Source organism: Megalops cyprinoides, chromosome 3, assembly GCF_013368585.1.
Source record: "Megalops cyprinoides isolate fMegCyp1 chromosome 3, fMegCyp1.pri, whole genome shotgun sequence".
NCBI classification, from domain to species: Eukaryota; Metazoa; Chordata; class Actinopteri; order Elopiformes; family Megalopidae; genus Megalops; species Megalops cyprinoides.
In genome coordinates, this window is record NC_050585.1 from 38,942,504 (window position 1) to 38,957,481 (window position 14,978).

Below are 14,978 nucleotides of genomic sequence, written 5' to 3' on the forward strand. Positions count from 1 at the left end.
CGGTCGTTCAGCGAATCGAAATCCACGAAGGTTGAGTTATGCAAACGTACAACAAACGAAGCCGTGTGGCCGCGTCCAATCTCTGCTGGTATGAAAAGCGAAGGGCGGACGAACCGATTAATATTAACCACATTTCAGATTCAACAACCAATAGAAACAGGAGAGGGGTGGAATTGAGTAATGAGTGGTTGACAGCTGCGAGATGGGAAAAGTAAAAAGGGAGAAAGCTGGAGGGATGCGTGAGGAGCTGGGATGTCTAGCCAGCACCGCTGCAACGTTACCCTGAAAACAACGCACATGGAATGCACGGGCACAATGAAAGCAGGTTACTTTGTATTTTAAGAAAGTGCATAAACGATAAAAGAGAAGGCTGAACAGGACGCAAGTGACAGCGTTACAGAAGATTTGTTCCTATAGAGCAAATTCACAGGGGCAAGTATGTATCGCGCGTTCTCCTTCCCAATGACAGCGGAGCGCAGCCGGAATAAGGAGCGCCTGGAAGCGAGTCTGGCCGGGCTGTGTGAACTGGAGCTGCTTAAACAGAGGCAGGAATGTCTGGTCCTCAACGCGTTGTCCCTCACGGACATTACCCCGGGACATGCGTCTTGGGGTGACCTCCAGCCACCCCGGTCAGCCCCCCCGGCCCCTACCAGAGCACAAGACGACTTGACTTTGAGACGTCAGCTGGTAAGAATTTGTGAGGGAAAGCGCCAACCAATTAACAAAAGTTGTGCCGTGTTCTTGGTTTTTCAGGTGGTTGCGAAGCTCCGTTTGTAAACCTATGAGTTAATGTGTGCATGCAATTGTGTAAAACGTGGAGCTTTCCTAGCACTTCGAACAGTGAGAGTTATATGTTAACAATGCGCGTAATGTACGATTACAAAATCATGGAACACAGAGATTTAAAAGCGGACCGTTCGCTTTGCTCAGTGGAAGTGTGACCATTTAAGGCAAATTTGCTGAGTATTTGTGGCTGCACCCCATTGTCCAGCGATGTCGAAGTGGAAAGATCACGCCGGTCACATCTTCAGCCAGAATTAAAATGATTAATGATCCCTTTGTTTACACGGGGATCTGATCTTGTCCCTTCCACACTGCGAATTACGTCCTACTGGGACAGGACGAGGGTGGAGGAGTATTTTGTTGTTTCGTACCGTTTAACACTTTGTGGTCCATTGTTCTCAGAATACGTTTGTTTTTATTTTCTTTTTATCAGATTACACTGACAACTCTGTAAAACTGACCTTTGATTCACCTTCATTTATTTGTTGAATACAAGTAATTTCCTTAAAATATCCGTTTAGATTGGTATGTTATCAGCACTCCGGTTGTTCCAAGGATTGCATGTAATTTGTTTGTTTTAAACTGTACATTTTAATTTCTTTGTTGTTTTATTGGCCCCTGCAGCACCAGCTTAAAAGATTTTTTAGTCTCTCGTCTTCCTCGTTAAGTAAAAATGGATATGCCGAGCACCGAAGAGCATTAGGCTACTTTCTTTTAGTGGTGTATCCTATGGATATAAAATCAGATTAAGTGGAATCACACGTGCATCACGCTGGGAGGGAGATCAGGGTACTTGACATTTATGGACTAATGATGTCTCTTTTATCGTGGACCAACGACTGCACTGAAAACCCAGCGAGCATGACAGGGTCATCAAAGTGATTTAGAGTTTCCATATTATAATCGTCTATTGCACAACACGATCCACTTGTGACTAACGAAATTGGACGGAATTTAAGTTACTGTTTAATAACATCCATATCGCGTAATACTTTTGCCCCCGGCAACAAGAGAGGTATTGTATGGGGAAAGAACAGATCCCCTCTTTTCGCCCAGTCCCGGCGCCTCGCAGAGGCCGGTGAACCGCTAGGCCGTCGGCGAGACGGCACGCATGACTCGCGCACAGTCCCTATAGAGGAGCGGTTCTATTATTGAGGGAAATTAAATAGCCTAAGGAGCCTCTTTCTATTCAGTCTCTCCTCCCCCGTTCCTCGTTTAGGCATAGTGCAAACAATGGCCAAGGATCGAGTTGAATACTAATGATCTCGAGGCCATTTTATCAATGACTCTTGACACCGCGCGTGTAGTATCTTACATGGCAATGGTATCATGACTAAACTCGATGATGAACGCAAACTTGATTTAGGGAAAATAAAATATGAGGCCATCGATACTGATATAATCCCATGAGCTCGTGCCATGCTACAATGTTTTCAGCTTTGTCTTGTATGCTCGCAGAAAAGTTATGAATTGGAACCTCGTGGGATGCTTGTCTTATGTTCTATGCTAGCGTGGGTTAACTTGAAAAAAAAAACAATGAGCTTATGTTTTTTTTTTTTTTTCATTTGTAATACTCACCACATTTTACTAATATAAGGTCCAACAGCTCCTCAGTTGACTGCCATATAATTGCATACCCTTTTAAGCAGGTTTGTACTGTCTAGCAATGACTACTGGTCTAATGTAAGCAAGGCATTCATCAATTTATGAGGAAGATAGAATAAATGGGCCAATTTGAATCAAAGATGAGAAAGTCTCCATTATCATGTCAGTTATTCACAATCATGACATCTGTACAAGTAACAGCCTTCAAGTAAAAAAAAATCAGGATTGTGATTGCAGGAGGACAACATTTAACCATCTGACAAATGCACTCATAGGCGGTCAGGGTGAGCTGTGGGTTGGTTGTATGTTTGTGGTGTGTAAAAGATGGACATGTTCAGTGTCTGAGGTGAAATTCTAGCTGCGCTGTATGTGGTCCTTTAAAGCTTATCTAGTATGGCAGCTAGGGTTGGGGCTTTTTCTGCACACACCCATCTGTATTGATCTGTATTGAATTTGTAAATAAATGAGCAATGTTGCTTGCCATTTGTGTGTGTTCGTACAGCATCTTATGATTGAGAGAAAAGCCTTGGAGTCAGTTTGCTGTGGAAACGACCTCCGGTATAGCCAACCTACAGTAAGGTACACATCAGTGTAAACACAACTCATGTGTCGTGGGTGCTGATGGGCTCTGAACAGGAGGCAGAGACCCAGGGGAGGGATTAGGCATAAGGCTGCAGTAATCTTATGTCACTGCTGTTTCAATTAGCAACGGCATTCTGTACTCTTGGGAGAGAGGAGCTTACAGGTAGGTGGTCCCAGCTGAACAGTCGGCCAGAGAGAGCTGCGGATAGGTTGACTCAATAGTGAAAGGGGATGGACAGAGAGATGCCAACAGTGCCACTTCATGCTATAGTCCCTGTCCTCTTATTCCATGTGACCAGGCCCTGGAGGTTTATTCCCGGCGCTGTGGTGCTGACAGCCGTCCGATGACAGACAACAGCTGGGAAAGCAGCACACGCTGACCTCACTCCCCAGAGAGTCTGCAAATGCATGAGAGCGAGTGTGTGCGCTGGTCAGAACCGCTTGTGTTTGTGGCCAGTGTTAGCTGGAGAGTGTCACGCCTTTGTTACGCCATCGCCGTGGGCGTCAGGGTTCTGGAGGGAGGTTAAGTGCTGGTGAGTTTGCCAGTGCCTCTGTGTTTGCCACGCTGTTTCCCTGCTGGAGCACGTTTGTGAGTCTGTGTGCGCTGGGGAAGCTGTAAACCCCCCCCCTCGGTTGCTCAGCAGCTGTGTGGCCATGTGTTACCTGAGCCCCTCTCTGTCAGTCCTCCCCACCATCCCCCTGCCCCCCCCCCCTCCCCGCCCCCAGCAGGGGCAAGTAGCAGAAGCCCTGGCTACAGCAGAGAGTGTGAGAGCGAGCTCCCCGCGTTTCACGCCCGGCTTTGTTGGGTAAACACACTGGAGTGTCGGGCGCGTGTGTTCGCAGAGGTGGGGGGAAGTGAAAGGGTGCCGGGCGGCAGCCTGCAGCCTCCAGCCTCCCGGAGGATTCTCTCCGCCGGGCGGGAGATGACAGAGCTGTCGGAACAGTCAGCGTGGCGCTGTAATTACCGAGCCTCTCCGTGCCCGGCTGTCCGGCTCCCTGGCACACTTGCCCAGCAGCAGGCATTCTCCCTTGCTGTGAAAAAAGGGGAGTTGTGGAAATGATAATTACACTTCTCATGGAGCTTGTGTGCCAGGATGCGCACGTTAATAATTTATCAGAACAAAAGGTTTAATTGCACAGGAATTCTCCCCAGGAGCAGCGAGGGATAGAGAGCTTCGAGCTCTGTTTCACTGAATTCTCATGCGCATGTGGGTGGATCTGTGGTTTTTGATATGCACGTAAGTCTGTTTCCATGTAAATTCGTGTGCATGTGTGTGCGTATATGTAGCCACACAGAATGCTTGTGTCCATAAAATGGTGTCGCAGATTGATTGGGTTCAGTCACTGTGTTTCTCCCCCCTCTGCTCAGTAGCCAAGCCTACGTGTTGCCATGGCAATGCTGGGTTACATCGTTGGGTTTAACGAACAAGCAATTCAGCTTGTTCACATTTTATTTTAGAGCAGCAGCAAGGTTCCAGCTCTCCACTCATCAGTAAACACTAGCCCACCACTGTGATTTGACCCGTTGGAAATAAAGGGGCAAGAATTCTGCTGTTCCACCAGTACTACCTCTGTATTTCACCACTTCATTGCTTTAGCATGCCCCAAGGTTGCTTATGTGTGTGTTTTGTGAGTGTGCATGAATGTGGTTTTGCACATGCGTCTGTTTGGGTTATTAGAGGTGCATCTCCTCATGTGTTCTGTGTGTGTGTCTCTGTGTGTCTTCCAGAACAGTGCATTCTTTCACCCACCCACTCCAAATCAAAAGAGTATCACATGCAGTCACATGTAGAGTGCATGTTAGATGTGTTCCCTGTGCTTTCAAACGTGAGGGTTTTCAGGGTACTGATTACCGGAAATATGGAGGACGCTACTTACACATATAGTGCTACCAATTACTCATAGTGAACAGGTGGTGGCCAAGGCAACACAGTCAGCAAACCTGTATCTGTTAGAATGGAAAATCAACAGAGAGTCCTATATTAATATAGAGCTCTGGAGCTACGGAGGTATAGGTATCATACATGGCAGAAAATATCATGGCAGAAAACACTGAGAAAAATAGTGTTTCCACTACATTACATAAAACTAGCCTATAAACAGCAGTGTATTAGATATGAAATATTTCATAGCAATCACTGTTTTTCCATAATGTCAGCAGTTCACTGTCTGTGTCTTTGTTCTTGTCCAACATTGTTTTGCAATGCATGAAAATCAAAAACCTCCTTCACCCTCTCAAATTTTGTTTGTTTTTGTAAATGTGCCTTTTCTGTTGTGTTTCCCACCCAGATCCTGGGGACGCTGTATGCTGGCTCATTTTTTTTATTAATAATGTTTGATTGACCCATTAACTGGATGGTGATTTGAATTGTGATGACTGGATTTGACATACCTTAATAAGCATCTGCTGTTAGTTCTTTGTTACAGACAGGTATTCAACTTCAGTGGAGCGTAGAACAATTAACTGGAGAAATAATTAAGCTCAATTGAAACGGCTGCCCCAGATTTGTTTGGGAGTGGATATTAGCCCATACCGGATAAATAATTGCAACTATATGTTAGCACAAGCACACTTCCAGTAGGGCATCATATCAATTACACAAAGAATCAATTGCAGGTTAAGTGTAGAGGTGTCAAATACATTTCACTATTCAGTTAGTAGCCCATTCAAATGTAATTAATGTAGACCACAGTTGGAAAAAAAAGCATTCAGAGAGTACCCCCAGGTACCTACAGGATTTGATCTCCATATAGATCCAGCTCCAATCTTCCAGTGTCCACACTAGGATGTTTGGATGGTTGTCCTTTGTGGGAAATTAAAATGAAACAGTGACCTTTTTACCCTCTGTGGCAAAGGACACCTTAAATACTGTCATCAGCACAAAGGAGCAATATCACCAAAAGAAGAAGCTAGTCTATAATCAGTCAGATGTTGTGGATGCTTTCCGGCCGTGCTGGGAGCATGTGCCACACACTATCCCTGACACAGAAAGCTCAGAAGAACAGAGAAGTTAACTCCTTCAGCCTTAGCTGAACAAGGTTATACAAATGTTCACTTTGATGTAGATTATGGTAATTTATCTGACAGAGGTTGCTTTTATACCTGGCAAACTTGCTGAAGTCTGAATCTGAGTTTATTTACTGAGTGAGATCGATTTCAGATAGGTCTTATTGTGCTATCGGAAGTCAGCTTTTCCTTGGTATTTTATGAACGGATTCATTTCAGCTCTCGTACAATAGAAATGGGTTTTTTATTGTACCCCGGCAAAGATTTACAAAGACAGTGTGCAGTTCAGTCTTCAGTTGTGACTGCTCCAGATGGCTCTTCCTGCATGTCCTGGCATGGAATAGTGATCTGTGTTGATGTTTACACTAGCCTGGATACAACTTTACCTCTAGATGGACAGGTTTCTTTGTCCTGTTAGTGTACATATCAAGTGTTCCCGCTGACCACGATTGGTCTTTCTCAGCTTAATCTACAGGGCTGGCATTTTAGGATGTTGTTCCCCTGTAAACAGTAAATGGAGACAAATACTGCATTGATAATTGAAAAACAAATTATTAATAACTAATTATTATTTGAGCAGTCATTTACTAGCTTTTTGTTTAATAGAATCTCCATCTGAACAGAGCTTAAAATAACTCCTTAACGTCTTCCACCATAGTAAGGTGAACACTGCCTGTCAGAATTTAAATTCTGAATATGAATTAAATTGGGTATCTGAAAGACGGTATTTTCCATCAAGATTGCTTTCACTTTTATTTGTGCGTGCAAAACATTTTGTCCTCATGAGCCTAAATGAAGGTATTTTAAAATGTTATGTTCATCTGTGCGCTGTCAAAGATGTCTCATTTACAACAATTACCTGAACCATCTATTTAAACCAAATTTGCTGCAAGGCCCTGTGTGTGTGCTTCCAGCAATGAAACTGTACAATATTATGATGACTGAAAATCAGTTATATATTATAGGCAAGTGTTGGTGATGGCCAAAAATATCAAAACCTCCTAGCCCTACCTTAATTGCACTGAACATGTTTGAAGAGGGATGGAGCAGAGCTTGGTGTGTTTATTGCAAAATTTGGATGTTGTCCTTTGTTGTCATTAATAAGCAGTGTGTCAATGAAAGATATCTACCATTCTTTCATTATTATACAATAGTAAAGATTATAAAACAGGGGAAAAGATCTAGAAAATGTGTAAAATAACTACTATTTGTATCATTCCATCAGAGCTACAGTAATGTGTCCATTTCCTTTGCTTTAAATTTAGTGATCACATTTAAGCACATTTCAAACAAAGCTATTGTTAAGGTACACTCAAATGGTCATTGTGGTTTCATTGGCACCAGCTTAATTAACTTGTACATATGGTTGGCAAGGGTTAAGTATCTAGCAATGGTGATCAACAAAACATCTGTCAGAAGTCTATGCAAAATGATGTAGCAAAAGTAGCATAATCATTTCCTTTCCTTAAGTTTTCATGTTTCCTTGGCTAGCTTCCACATAGTTAACTTTAAATGGTATGCATGCTTTCAAATTCATAAATTCACGAGCACTACTCTGTGGAGCATTTAACATTTGACATGGTGAAACTGAAGGATATATGACCTCTGACACAGCTGGAATGAATTCAGGGTTGTTTAAACTTTCAGAAAATCAACTCAAACCATCAGCTTCAACAGAATGTAACCAATGAAAACAAGGGGAAAAAAAGCCGTCATATTTGGGGCAACCCACAGAGTTTTGGAGAAGTGTGGTTGAATGTTACCCATAGTGCACTGGGAGAAGTTCTCACCCAAATGATATGTGTGGTGTATTAGGAATATGAAGTATTAGGTTGTCTTTTGTGTTCCCACATATATACTGAACAACCAGAGCTTTACTGTGTACAGTTGTAGTGGACTAAAAGATCCTACAATCTTCCCACTGTACTGCAAAAAAAAAAAAAACTTAAAAACTTGAGGATTCTTTCGTGATCCTCTTGTTCCCCAGGAAAAATCTTTTAAGCTCCTCCTGGTGTCTGAGCAGAAAGCTCAGCTCTATCCTGGATCAGTGGTGCACCAGGGGAGGAGGCAGCTGACAGCTGAGAGTGAGACGTTTTCAGCATGAATTACATAAATAAAATAAAAAGGGTGGCAGAGTGACCCTCCTGTCTGGGCACACCAGATTGACACCCCGCGTCCCTTTGCACAGGAGTCTCAGACGTCCTTGTGTGACAGGCCGTCCATCACTGAATCTCTGGGGGGGACAGGATTCACTGCCTCAGTGGACACTCTGTCAGGGTGACTGACACGTAGGGCCTGATGGGAAAAGAACAGGAGTGGAAGCTGCACCACACACGCGCCATCCACAGCTGCTCAGAGGGGGCCAGCAGGCCAGACTGTGACCTCCTTCACCCACACACCGGCCAGAGGAAGCCGTGAGGGACAGGGCAGCGGGGATGTTTCGTACGGTGGAGGCGCTAAGTTTGTTATCGTGAGAGTACTTTTGAAAAGTTCCAGCACCAAGCAGCCAGAGGTGGGGAATAGTCAGTTATTGATTTGCTGCACAGTGGAAAATCCCCTGGTTTTGTAAGTGCCGTGTCTGGAATTTCTCACGTTTTAGCAAAGTGCCTAACAACCATGTGTGATTCTGTCATTTGCCCCCAATGAACCGTGCATTTCCTGTGTGTCTGTGCACATAAAAATAACATCTCAGCATAATTCTCACATTCAGTCTCCCGCTGAAATGGACATTGGCCTTTGGCTGCAACACATGTCCTGGATGGCAGTGTTTATGCTCAGTCTTAACAGTTTGGATTGGTGTTTTGAGTAGCACTGATCCCCACCACTACCCAATTTTGGGGAACTTATCTCTTCAACTGATTTTCTCTTGCTTGCTGCAGGACATTATCAGGCTTAAACATGTATTCACGTTATGTTCTGCAATAACTAGCATGTGTTAATGAAACACAATGCTCAGCAAAGGCTAGAGTTCTAAATTTCCTTTGACTCCATTTTAGATTTTACCTTGCCCAGTATGAGGGTACCTTCTGACTCGGTGCTCTTTCTTGATGAAGGAGAAGCATTTGTTTACTTCCCAAGACTGTAGATTCAGATTTTATCCTAGCATCTCTTTTAATGCGAGGTATGCTGTTTATGATTATCTCTGAATTGCTGAGCCTCATTGTTGTGGCATGGTTATATTTATCCACAGTAAATGTGGATAAAATGACCAACCTACATCTGTAGTTTTTATGAACATGGTTTGTGCTTGTAGATTTTGTGTGTGTGTGTGTGTGTGTGTGTGTGCGTGTGTGCGTGTGTATGCGTGTGTGTGTGTGTGTGTGTGTGTGTGTGTGTGTGTGTGCTTGCACACGTACGTGTGTGTTTGTCAGTGTACTGTGTCAGGGTTCACTGGTGTGTGGAGTATGTTTCAGGGCTGTTACGTGTGCATAACCGTATGTTTTATCTGTGTTACAGAACAGTCTGCAGTGTAACTCCTGGGGCCTGATGGCAGCACTGGAGCAGCAGGTGGGAGAGCTGAGGGTGAATGGGGAGCCCGTTTGCACCGAGCAGCCCGCTGATGTCGGGGACAGCCGGCCCAGCTCAGGTACCGCCCGTCCACCGTGACACTACACCTCACCTCCTTACACCCTGAAGCCTGCACCAAACCAGGAGCCTACAGGCCCAGGAGTCCCATAGCATTCAAACCTTCACTTACTGCTAGTCATGTTAGTCATTAAGATGAAGTGGACGATGATCACGTGAAGAGACCTGGGACATTTGGACGTGTGTAGATCAACAGAAACAGTGTCAGCAGCATTTCTTTCTCCCTAAACTCCCAATGGCCAAATGCAGCTTCTCTCTTGGTGTAGGTGGTGTGCTGTTTGGGTTGGAGAGAGAAAAGAGGAGAGAGCTGCTGAAGCAGCTGGGCTCAGATGCAGTTGTCTGGGGTGGGTTTTTTTTTAGGAAAAAAGACTGTTTAATCCACTGCCTTCTTGTTTGCACAGCCCTGGTGCTGCTCTGCAGTATGATTCAGGGGATACTACTGTATTTGAGCATTCACTGGTTTCCTAGATACTGGCTGTGCACCCTCAAAACAAATGAATTGTGAGGCTTTTCAGACCACAAGTGCTCTTTATCATGGCAGGCCCAGCAAAGAGTAAATAGAACAATATTTTAGCCCTCATCAGTTTTCAGGCTACTGTAAAAGGATTTATAAACTTGCGACCACTTTACCTTCATTACAAATTATATAAGGTACTTGTATACTCCTTTGTAAGTAAACAACTTAGACAAATATGGATGGGGAACTGATAGCCAGCAGAATTAGATATGTGACAGTCAAATGCTTATTAGATGATCAGAATGCTGCTTGAAAGGTTGTGAGCTTTTGATACAAGCAGTACTTGCAGGTAAAACTGATTTTCTTGTACAATGGACTTGAATGGTATTGCGTTCCAGCAGAAGAAAAACGCAGTGTCCTAGCAATGATGATGGTGGTGATGATGATGTTGATGATGACAACGACCATGACAGTGCTGTAAAGAATAAAGCAAGATAGATTATCCTATGAAAACAATACAAAAGTAATTAGCTATAATGAGTTACTTACAAAGCTTGAATGATATCTTCTTGTTCATTAATTCTACTGTCATTAGCAAAATAGCAGTTTCCATCCCACATTCATCACAATTGTGAGTAACATCTGTTGTATATCGTTTGAAAAAAGGTGTTTAAGAGAGGAAATTTGTACGTGTGCTTTTGCCTCTAGAGAATTTATTTTAAATGAATTGTTAAATTTTAAACAACAACTACAGTGATGTGTGTGTGTGTATATATATATATATGTGTGTATATATATATATATATATATGTATATATATATATATATATATGTATATATGAGATCCATAATCCTACTCATATCCTATATATTTTATTATGGATCTATAATATATAGGATCCATAATCTATATATACATCCTATATAGTCCGCATTTTATGATTATGTGGCTCTCAACAGAATTAAAATTTCTTTTGTGTCTCTCTCTGTGATGCCACAGCTGCTGTAAACCATCCAATGTAGGTCTTACTTCACGCATCTGTGTTTTCTTTTGTTACCATCGCTGTTACAGTGACTGGCATTGTCTGTGCCTCCCCAGGGTTTTATGAGCTGAGCGAGGGCCAGTCTCCGGCAGGCCAGTCTGACTCCTCCATGTTTGGGGAGATCTCCCCCAGCTGCGCTCGAGTGATGCGTGCAGCCTACGCTAGCGAGAGACCCAAGTCTGTGGGTGAGTATCTGCACCCTCCCCAATCCGTCACGTCACGCTTCTTCCCTCATTTGACGCTCTCAGTGCTGTCAGACAACTGGAGTGTGTGCTGTGAGCAGACGGCAAGAGATCCATGTCGGCTTTATGTTTTGCTAGCGAGGCGATTAGCCTCAAAGAGTCAAAGAGTCAGATTTTGCCTAACACTCCGAATAACAAGGGTGTTGGGCCTGAGGTAAAAATGTGTAAAAAGGGAACTGTAAAAACAGACCTGTGACAGCATACATTACTTAAAATAGATAGGTTGTGTTTTTGGACAGACTTGTGATTAATAAGCTTATGTTGCATCAGGCACTGCATCACTAAGTGAAAGAGTTAAAAGGGACCAGTAGCACTTCTGAGCTTCTGTTTCATAATTACATCAAGAAATGTCCTACAGAGATTAAGGGAAGGCCTTCAGGTCAGTCATGAGACATACAAGGCCATTCTGTGCAAAGCACAGCTCTGCTGCTGAGAGAAATAAAGGCCCTCTGTACCAGTGACTTCACAGTGTGCGCACGCACACACACAAACTCACACACACACACACACACACACACACACACACACACAAACTCCTGCACACACGCATACACATAGACACACTACCTCACACATACACAGAGACACACTCAAAACTATGAAGTACCAAGATGTTTTTTAACAGTTTACCAAGGCTGACCTTCATTCAGATTAGGCTGGCCAGCTGGGAAGATGTCCCTGTAGAATTATAGTCGGTAGAGACAGCCTTGAGCACCATGTGGAGCTGTACTGCTGTAATGAGAAGGCTTCATGACTACAGCTGTACTCGCCCCATCTGTATCTGAGTCAAGGGATTATGCAGCTGTCTATATGCATGGTTTCTACATCTGTGCACATGGTTTCTGTAGCAATCTGTATTCATTATATCTGAGGCCATGTGTGTCGTGTCTCTAGGTGACTGCATGCATGGTGTCTTCTGCTGTGTCCATTGTGTTTGCGGCTTTTTGCGTGTTGTCTGCACGTCAGGGTTTCCGCTAGGATTTTTTCTTGCCGGTTCGGTGTCCAGAAAGAATTTACTTTACCAGACAAATTTGAAACTTACCGGTCACGTTTCAATAACGGTTTATGTTACAAACGCAAATATAATGTACACCTAGGTTGATGAAAGATTGACAACGACCTCAAATCAGTTTGACTATTTAACAAAACCTCAACATTAGCCACTAAAATGTAGGCTATTACGAAATATCTGTAACCTGTAACGTCTGTAGCCTGTTTAAAAAAAAGGCTAGCCCTACATGGCATCAAATGTAGCCTATGGGCTACCAAATAACATTTTATTTTCTCCTTTTTTTCATTGCGGCAAAGTCCTCTGCTGCCGACTTGAAATCAAACGTGTCAATGTGTCTTTGCAGCTTGCAATGCTGCGTGCTATGAATAGGCTAAGGCAACTGATAATTTGCTTCAAAGTTGAATAGTAGTGGGCCTAGTAGCAAGTATCGCGCAATAAAAGAGCGCACCCTTTTGGGGAAAAAAGTTCTGTAGGCTGTTAATAGGCTGTTTTGCTGTCAAAACACAAGTGTCCTGTTTAGGGATAGCCTTCGTTATAGCTACATTTTGTATGAGCATTATTACCGGACATTGTGACCAGCAAGGTTTTAATTTATTGGTATTTTATAAATTTTACCAGGCAAAAACCGGTAATTACTAGCTAACAGAAACCCTGCTGCATGTAGTGTGTGGTGTCTGCAACTGAGTATTTTTTGCTTGTATTTGATTGCAAATTTCCTACAGTTATAAGCATGAACATGACTATGTGCGTGTGATTGTATGAGTTTTGTGATTGTAGTCTTCTCTTACACAGGAGACATCTTTGTGGCAAATCGGGAAGGGCTTTTGGACTCTTGCCCCCGCTCCTTGGTGCCACGCTCCTTCTCTGCACCCTACCCGTCCCTAGAGGGTATCGCAGAAGGGGCAGGAGAGGAGGAGCCCTGGCCCTGGGACCCCAGTGGTCCCTCTGGTGTCGAGGGGGAGCCTACAGTAGAGGACTACCAGCAGGCCCGACGTGTGCACGCTTACATCCTCGGCCTAATCCAGCGCCGCGCCCTGCCTCCCCGGCCCTGCAAGCCTCGTACCAGCCTGGGGCCAGAGTCCAGGGGCATCGTCCGGCAGAGCAGTCTCTGCCGCAAAGAGCCACCCTTTATTCCAGAGCACCGCAACGTTTCTCCAAATCTGGAGGGCCCAGCCTGGGCCTGCCGCAGCCTGGACGAAGAGCACTACGGAGGCATGGCCCTTCCCCCTGAAGAACACCTGCCAATGATGTACGCCCGGCCCAGACCAGCCGCCCTGGGGGGCATGCGCTCGGCCTCCCTGGACTTTCCCTGTGGAGCTCATGAGCCCAGCAGCAGCGAGGTAGAGTCAGCCCACTTTCACGCCTACCCGCTGACCCACTCCCCACCGTTGGAAGACCAGCTGGTGAGTGCGCAGTACATCCCCGCCCAGCCCTGCCGTGCTCAAACGCGGGCGCCGACGCACCGCACCCCGGCTCCCCCAAAACCCAACAGGACCACTTGTTCCCCAGAGCGGGGTACCCCGAGAACCAGATCCACACCGAAGAAGTGCCGCCTCAATGAGGAACGCCCTGCCTCAAGGAAGCCGGGCAGGAGGGCCTGCCGCTCCCAGTCAGAGAACAGCCTGTTGGGCCAACGGGGAGTCCCCGAGCGCAAGTACAACACAGTGGAGAGGGACGGGGGGCGGGGGAGCCAAGCCAAGGCCAGGCGTCCCCAGCCGGGCAGTACTGGATACCGACGGTGGCGCTCCACCCTGGAGCTCAGTCAGGATGAGGCAGAGCTTCCAGCTGACCAGGCCGTCCGTCGGTCCCGCAAGCCGAGGCCTTCTCCTTCATATGCCTTTCCCCATGGGCCGCCTCACGTGCACCACCATGTAGAGTACGTGGAGCGTGCCCCGCTGTGTCGGCCGGAGGATGGCTACAGGATTCCCGCTCCGGGGGAGTCTGAGTCAAGCCTGAGCGAGGCTGACTCCCCGGGCTCCAGCTCCCTCTCCAGTGACTCCGACGAGAGCGGAGGCCTGGTGTGGCCGCAGCAGCTGCCGCCCCAGCTGGCCCCGCCCTCTCCCCCGTCCCCGCCCGGCGCCCCCATGCAGCCAAAAGCCTTTGTCAAGATCAAGGCCTCTCATGCTCTCAAGAAGAAGATCCTGCGGTTTCGCACGGGTTCCCTCAAAGTCATGACCACAGTCTGAGACAAACTCCCGCCGCTGAGGTCGCTGCCCTGTCTGTCAGTCACCGCTTGCGCCTCCCGTGTCCATAGTCGCACTTCTCACTCTTTCGCGCTGCACCCTAGTCTTCAGACGTCTCTATGGAAAAAGCTACAGCTGTAAAGAGTACTACAGCCCGGTGGTCACATCTCTACTCTCTTCTTTACCTCTTGTTGCCAGTGTACCTCATGTTAAGGACTCATTGTGTCACTGGGCAATCAGTGACCCTGCACTGAAGCAGCAGGGCTCTCCAGTCCTCCTGTTCTCTAACAGCCCCACACATCCACGGCCTACACAGCACTGAAGCTGTGGGACCCAGTGGGGATCCAGCCATTTAGAGGAAACTGAGTGGCGCACTCTCCATCCACTCCGGCACTACTGTTCCAGAATGTTCAGCGATTGCTCCCAGCGTGCAGTGAGCTCCTGTGGTCCCTCTTGTGCGTAGGGTGATGCCAAACCTG

The 14,978-nt window shown here is 45.8% G+C and overlaps 1 protein-coding gene across 1 annotated transcript; it reads left to right on the plus strand.

Moving 5' to 3' along the window:
• Positions 1 to 232: 232 nt before the first annotated feature.
• dact3a (dishevelled-binding antagonist of beta-catenin 3a) lies at positions 233 to 14,587 on the plus strand. The gene is made up of 4 exons (XM_036525503.1): positions 233 to 687; positions 9,434 to 9,563; positions 11,119 to 11,247; positions 13,109 to 14,587. Exons 1-4 carry the CDS (start codon positions 439 to 441, stop codon positions 14,500 to 14,502), a joined length of 1,902 nt encoding a protein of 633 aa, XP_036381396.1. The 5' UTR covers positions 233 to 438; the 3' UTR covers positions 14,503 to 14,587.
• Positions 14,588 to 14,978: the final 391 nt, after the last annotated feature.